Source organism: Rhinopithecus roxellana, chromosome 6 (genome assembly GCF_007565055.1).
Source record: "Rhinopithecus roxellana isolate Shanxi Qingling chromosome 6, ASM756505v1, whole genome shotgun sequence".
Classification (NCBI taxonomy): Eukaryota; Metazoa; Chordata; class Mammalia; order Primates; family Cercopithecidae; genus Rhinopithecus; species Rhinopithecus roxellana.
In genome coordinates this window covers 50,658,462-50,666,219 of record NC_044554.1, presented here as the reverse complement: position 1 = coordinate 50,666,219, position 7,758 = coordinate 50,658,462, and the positions used below count along the sequence as shown (strand labels likewise).

At 45.4% G+C, this 7,758-nt stretch overlaps 1 gene segment (V, D, J or C); it reads left to right on the top strand.

Annotated features, from left to right (window-relative positions):
• The first annotated feature begins 6,675 nt into the window (after positions 1 to 6,675).
• LOC115898220 lies at positions 6,676 to 7,758 on the top strand. The segment is given in 2 exon segments: positions 6,676 to 6,853; positions 6,966 to 7,758. Coding segments are annotated over 2 exon segments (486 nt in total).

Sequence of the window (7,758 nt, the reverse complement as noted above, 5' to 3'; positions counted from 1 at the left end):
GAGATAGAGAGTGGAGGGTGTATTAGTCTGTTCTTATGCTGCTAATAAAGATGTACCCAAGACGGGGTAATTTATTAAAAAAAAAAAAAAAAAAAAAAAAAGAGGTTTAATAGACTCACAGTTCCATATGGCTGGGGAAGCCACACAACCATGACAGAAGGTAAAGGAAGACCAAAGTCATGTCTTACATGGCAGCAGGCAAGAGAGCTTTCACAAGGGCACTCCCATTTATAAAATCATCAGATTCCTCAGATTTATTTACTATCATGAGAACAGTACGGAGAAAACCGCTCCCATGATTCAATTATCTCCATCTGGCCCTGCCCTTGATCCATGATGATTATTACAATTCAAGGTGAGATTGGGTGGGGACACAGAGCCACACCATATCTGAGGGGGAGCTGCCACACACTTTTAAATTACAAGATCTTGCAAAAACTCACTCACTATCATGAAGACAGCACCAAGCCATGAGGGATCTGCTCCCATGACCATGACCAAAATACCACCCACCGGGCCCCACCTCCATCACCGGGGATGACAATTCAACATGAGACATGGGTGGGGACAAATATTCAAACTCTATCATTCTGCCTTTTTTCTCTCTCAAATCTCATGTCCTCACATTGCAAAACACAATCGTGCCTTTCCAACAGTCTCCCCAAGTCTTAACTCATTCCAGCGTTAACTCAGAAGTCCAAAGTCTAATGCTTCATTTGAGACAAAGCAAGTCTATTCCACCTTACTGGCCTGTAAAATTTTTTAAAAAATTATTTATTCTTAAGATACAATGAGAATATAGGCATGGGGTAAACATTCTTCTTCCAAAAGGGAGCAATCGGGCAAAAGAAAGGTGCTACAGGCGCCATCCAAGTTTGAAGCCCATCAGGAGAGTCTTTAATTTTTTTGGTTTGTTTGTTTGTTTGTTTTTGAGACAGAGTCTTGCTCTGTCACCCAGACTGGAGTGCAGTGGTGCAATCTCGGCTCACTGAAACCTCCACCTCCTGGGTTCAAGCAATTCTCCTGCCTCAGCTTCCTGAATAGCTGGGATTACAGGCACTTGCCACCATGTCTGGTTAATTTCTGTATTTTTAGTAGAGATGGGGTTTTGCCATGTTGGCCAGGCTGGTCTCAAACTCCTGACCTCAGGTGATCTGCCTGTCTCGGCTGCCCAAAGTGCTGAAATTATAGGCATGAGCCAGTGAACCCAGCAAAGTCATTAAATCGTAAACCTCCAATAGTTCTTGACTCCATGTTCCACATCCAGGGCATACACTGGTGCAAAGAGGGGCTCCCAAGGCCTTGGGAGTCCTTCCCCAGTGGCATTCCAGAGTTCAGCCCCCAGGGTTGCTTTCACATGTTGTTGGGTGTTTTGGCTTGTCCAGGCACAGGGTGCAAGCTGTCAGTGGCTGTCTTGATCTGGGGTCTGGAAGGCAGCTGTCCACTTTCCAAAACTCCAAAATAAAACTGTGCTGTAGTAATATTCATCCAGTCTCATGATCCCGTAAAAACAAATTATTCAGCATAATCACACTTTCCATAGCTACATTTTTAGAGATTTGATGAGACTGGAACATCATCAAAGGTGCTTCTCAGAAATCAACCTAAAAAGCTGAAATAAAAATTAGTTAAGCTCAGTAATGGAATCTTATCATTCTTTCCAAGTAAAAGATATGGTGTGTGCAGGAACAGAAAACCAAACACCACATGTTCTCATTCATAAGTGGGAGTCGAACAATGAGAACACATGGACACAGAGAGGGTAACATCACACACTAGGGCATGTTGGGGGGATGGGGGGAAGGGGAGGGAGAGCATTAGAACAAATCCCTAATGCATGCGGGGCTTAAAGCCTAGATGATGGGTTGATAGGTGCTACAAACCACCGTGGCACATGTATACTTATGTAACAAACTTGCACGTTCTGCACATGTATCCCAGAACTTAGAGTAAAATAAAAATTAAAAAACCAAGATATTGTGTGTGTGTGTGTGTGTGTGTGTGTGTGTGTGTGTTTTCTGTGGAGACTCAGCGCATGGAAATAGTTTCTCATTGTGGCGTTACCAAGAGGTGCCGGGTCATTGGCAGAGCCCCTAGGGACTTCTAGGTAGAGAAAGGAAACATCAGACCCAGTTGAATCTGCCTAAGTTATATATAGCTCATAGGGTAGTTTATTTCAAGATTTTTATAAATTCAGAAATAAATTTGTAAAATCGAAAAATCCTCTTTAGAGAATGTGCTATCTAAAATCTGGCAATAATAAATCTAAATACAGGCCAGGTGTGGTGGCTCACACCTGTAATTCCAGCACTCTGGGAGGCCAAGTTGAGCGGATCACGAGGTCAAGAGATTGAGACCATCCTGGCCAACATGGTGAAACTCCATCTCTGCTAAAAACAAAATTTAGCCAGGCACGGTGGCAGGCACCTATAGTCCTAGTTACTTGTGAGGCTGAGGCAGGAGAATTGCTTGAACCCAGGAGGTAGAGGTTGCAATGAGCCAAGATTGCGCCACTGCACTCCAGCCTAGGTGACGGAGCGAGACCGTCTCAAAAAAAAAAAAAAAAAAAATCTAAATACAAAGTGTGAAAAGGTGTGGCTCTGACTAATCAAAAGGAGCTCTGGAATGTCGTGTTTCCAGCCTGGATCTGCTTGATATCCTCATACTATTTAATCCTGTGGCCTGTATAATTCTGGCTCCTCTCTTCCATCTTAGGATACTCACTGCAATGATGTAGCAGCAGTTTATTGTGCAGTCAAGATGTGTCCTTTTGTTTCCACTGGCCAAGGGTGAATTTGAAGTTCCACCCTAAGTTAACCCTTCTGGGAAAGCAATAGAGAGTGTGTGTGTGAGAGGGTGTGGGTTGCAGGGGTTGGGGTGGGGCATCTCTGCTCCCAACTTAGACAATGTTGAGCTCTTCAAGTCAGAAGGTGTGAATCCATGAGACTGGAACATTGGCCACTTGGAGGCGCTGTGGCTCCACAAACTGTGGGGAATCCTGGGGCGATGTGGAGGGTGACCAAGGACAGGAGGGCTGAAGGGAATCCTTGGCTGCGTGCTGGCATCAGGACGTGGTTGGAATTCAGAGTAGGTCCTGGGACTGCCCAGGGCAAGGTAGGGGCACCAGGGACTTCAGTTTGCACCAAGGAGAGGATGTCTCTGCCTCTGCATGGGCAGTGGAGGGTGAAGAGGCTGGGGTGGCAAAGGCTGGGAATCAGTGCCAGGAAAGGGACAGGGGTTGTCAGAGAAAAATAAGGTGGGATGTGGGCATGTGGGGACTGTGTTCCACCTGCCCCATTTTTAATTTCAGGATTGTGTAGGACAGGAATGGTGCAGGACGCAGCAGAGCCTGGGGTCTGCCAGTGGGTAGAGCAGGCAGGGGTGGCCTGCAGGGAGAGTAACTGGGAAAGGCCAGTTTCCCAAGGAAATGCCAGAAACATTCCTGCCCCACTTAGGAAAGGACTGTGAGGAGGGTGCTGCCAGACATAGGGGTTCAGGCCCTGCGGAGCTGACAGGCCTTTCCCAGGTACCCTCTACTGCTTCTACATGTGATCTGCTTTAATGCCCACTGATATCAGGCAGGGTAAATATTTCGTTACCTGTTTATACATATGAGTGGAAGCAGCTGTCCCTGGTCTCACGTTTAGTAACTGGCTGTAGTCGGTCCTCCAACACCTCTGCACACCCCCCTCCTCTGTACATCTGTCCTCTCCTCTGGCTTCCTCATTTCAGATCTTTAACAGGATTATGGTCAATTAAGTAAATTAGAAAAGGATACTTGAAGGAGTATTTGGGACACAGGAATCAAAAACACCAGGGAGACGAGGATTTTTCCTAAGATTCTAGACTACAGTAATACATAGATAACTAACACCAGAATATTAATGAGGAATTATATCATTGCAGGAATAACATTTACATTGAATTACAAGCTGTTTGCATCAAGGTCAAGAAAAACTTGTAAGGCTTCTGTCAAGAAGCATTCTTCCCATCAAAACTTCAGTGGTGCATTTATTTTGGATTTGACCCTCTGGGGAAGGGGCATGGCCTCTCTCGACAGGAAGGTTCTGGGGACCAGACAGAGAGAATGAGGTCTCAGGATGACTTCCTTGAGAGCTCTGTTCCCCTTTCATCAACACACAGACCCAGAAGACCCCTCCATCCTGTAGCACCTGCCATGAGCATCAGGCTCCTGTGCTGTGTGGCCTTTTCTCTCCTCTGTGCAGGTAAGTCCTGGGCAGGGCCCCTGTGTGGATTTCAAGACCCAGACTCAACCATGTCCTTGGCAGAGTTCTCAGCACTGGGAATCTTGGAAGCCCAATGGGTCCCGAGCAGTGTGAGCCTCAGTCTGTGCCAGGTGCCTCTGCAGGCAATCCCAGCCAGGCCTGGACTGGTCCCAAAGCCTCAGATGTCTCTGTTTTTGCTCTCTGGTCTTTCCTCCAAGCTATCTTTTTGGGATGGGACCAGGGCTTTCGCAGCTCTTACTTTTCTGCTCATCATCCTGAGTCCGAGGCCCCCAGGATGGAACAGGATTTGTATTTCAAATCCGTCTAGACTCCCATCTCTCTCTCTGGAGACCACATTGCTTCCTCTCTCCAGGGTTTCCCCCAGTCCCCACTCTCATGTGGTCTTACCTGTGGCCTGCCTTTCCCATCTGAGCAGTCACCCCCGAGGGCCTTGCTGGGCCTCTCCGCAACACCTCCCCTCCCCTTTCTACTGCAGCCATGAGGCTGCCTCTTCTGTGCCTCCTTCCTTCCCATCGCAGAAACCTCAAAGGCCATTTCCTCCACCCTGGGCTAGTGCCTTCCTTTCTGCAGTGGTCAGCTTCTACCTGCACTTCTGATCTCAGCGTGATCAGCCCTCGTACTGGAAGCACCCCCTCAACTCTCAGCTGAGGTCAAATTTCAATTTCCCTCTCATAAGCTCTCATGGAATCATGTGCCTGTTAGTAAAGTTCAGCACAGTTGCAATTTTTCCTTGCAACTTGTCTTACTTCTGTTGTGCTCCACTTAATTTTAAATTTCATGAAGGTGAAGGCTGATCTTGTTACATTCACCACCAGCAGTGCCTGGCAGGCAGGGAGTCCTCATTCATTTCACAGAGACTGGATGAGTGAGTGACAGGTGAGTGAGTGAAAACAAAATGGAAATGAAGAAAAGATGAAATGCTTCTAAGAGATTATTAGTGATGTCAAGGACAGAGCTAAAGAAGTTACATAGAATGCAGCACCGAAAATTAAATATGTAACCTTAGAGAGAGCTTACGGGTGGTTTCCAGCATAGTAGAATAGATAATTCTTAATTATATGTATTTATTTATATATAATATATAACATATAAATATATATTATATATTATTTATATTTATTATAATTAATTCAATATAAATATTATAATTAATTTAATATAGATATTAATTATAATTAACTTAATACAAATATTATATAATATATATTATAAATATACATATATAATATATAAATAAATATATAATTATATATTATATAAATATATATTTCCCATTTTTCTTATAGATAATTGAAGTTTCAGAAAAGGAAAGTAGAGGGAATAAGGGATTATGATGAGACATTAGCTGAGAATTTTCCAGAGGTGTTTCAGGACCTAAATTCTCAGTTTCAAGAATTCAAATGAATATGAAATAAGATAAATGTTTATATATATATATATATATTTTTTTTTTTTTTTTTTTTTTTTTTTGAGACGGAGTCTCGCTCTGTCGCCCGGGCTGGAGTGCAGTGGCCGGATCTCAGCTCACTGCAAGCTCCGCCTCCCGGGTTTACCGCCATTCTCCTGGCTCAGCCTCCGAGTAGCTGGGACTACAGGCGCCCGCCACCTTGCCCGGCTAGTTTTTTGTATTTTTTTAGTAGAGACGGGGTTTTACAGTGTTAGCCAGGATGGTCTCGATCTCCTGACCTCGTGATCCGCCCGTCTCGGCCTCCCAAAGTGCTGGGATTACAGGCTTGAGCCACCGCGCCCGGCCAAATGTTTATATTATAGTGACATTGTGGAACATAAGTGATAAAGAGAAGATTCTAAAAGCAGTCACAAAGAAAAAATAAATCTCTCCTGGTGGAATAGACTGAAAAGATCAATGAAAGTCAAGAAAGATGATCAAACATAACCATTTAGTGAGAATTATGATCCCCATTCATTAAATACTGAGATGGAGGAAAATATAATTACAAATGGAAAAATAAAAAAAAGACTCTGAGTTTTCCAATAAGTTATCTTTTCTGAATTATAGTCAACAAAGGTGGGAAGTAGTCCCAGAAGAAAGGCAGGAGGTGCAGCTTGTGAGGGAACCCATATGATGGGGCAGTCCTGTTGGGCACTTGAGACTCGGGGGATGGAGGACGCTGGGGCATGAATGGAATGGCACAGGGGACCCTGACTTCCTGAAAAGACAATGAGCTCACCCCTTGGTGCCTTGTGTTGGGGACGCTGATGGCACATTCTAGAGAACATGCCCAGCAGACAGAGGAGCGGCTGTGGGGTGAGGAGATGAACTCAGAGATGCAGCATGCGGCCTCCAGCTCCAGACAGCTCTGGAGAGCAAAGTGAAGACCGATGCATTTACGTTGTTTAAAAGGAGCTGATAAATATTTAAAGCAGTCATCTAAGTGTGTTCTAATATAAATCCTGTGTTCCTGAGATTATGGGGATTGAGAGAGGAAGTGATGTCACTGTGGGGACTGCTCTGTGGGGACAGGGACGTCCGTCATCCTCTGCTCCTGCTCACAGTGACACTGATCTGGCAAAGCTCCCATCCTGCCCTGACTCTGCCATGGGCACGAGGCTCCTCTGCTGGGCTGCCCTGTGCCTCCTGGGGGCAGGTGAGTCCTCAGACACCAATCAGCCTCATTGTGTGTGCGTGTGTGCGTGTGTGTGTGTGTGTGTGATGAGTACAACTATTTTCTTCATTCTGTTTTCAACTTGTCTCCACAGATCACACAGGTGCTGGAGTCTCCCCGTCCCCCAGGAACAAGGTCACAGAGAAGGGAAAGGATGTAGCGCTCAGGTGTGATCCAATTTCAGGTCATACTGTCCTTTACTGGTACCGACAGAACCTGGGGCAGGGCCTGGAGTTTCTAATTTACTTCCGAGGCACGGGTGCAGTAGATGACTCAGGGCTGCGCAGCGATCAGTTCTCTGCAACGAGGCCTGAGGGATCCGACTCTACTCTGAAGATCCAATGCACAGAGCAGAGGGACTCAGCCATGTACTTCTGTGCCAGCAGCTTAACCACAGCATGACACAATCGCCTCCTTCCTGCTCACAAACCTCCTCCTCTCTCTCCTTGCTTCCTTATGATACTATTTTGCATCCTCATCTCACAACGCTCCTCTGCCTCTTCCAGAATCATTGCTTGCGTGTCTGCTGCTCAGATCAGCAGATATGCGTTGTATACGTTAATCATTTTCTGTGGAAGGCCCTTTGCTGGTCTTCATTATCCATCCTTATTTTCCACATTGGATACTGCTCCCTTCAAGATTACTTGTTGCCTGCAAGGGATCCTACTTTTTACATTCAAATTTTACTTTTCATTAATACATATTTGATGCTATCTTGAAGGTAATCTCACTATCATCCCAATCTTCTGCTAATCTTTATTTTCATGGTAATGAAAGAGATCAAATGAAATCCACAGGCAGACAGCCCGGGCAGCGCCTTGAGCCTAGTTAAAAGTTGACCCCACAGGCAGACAGCCCGGGCGGCGCCTTGAGCTTAGTTAAAAGTT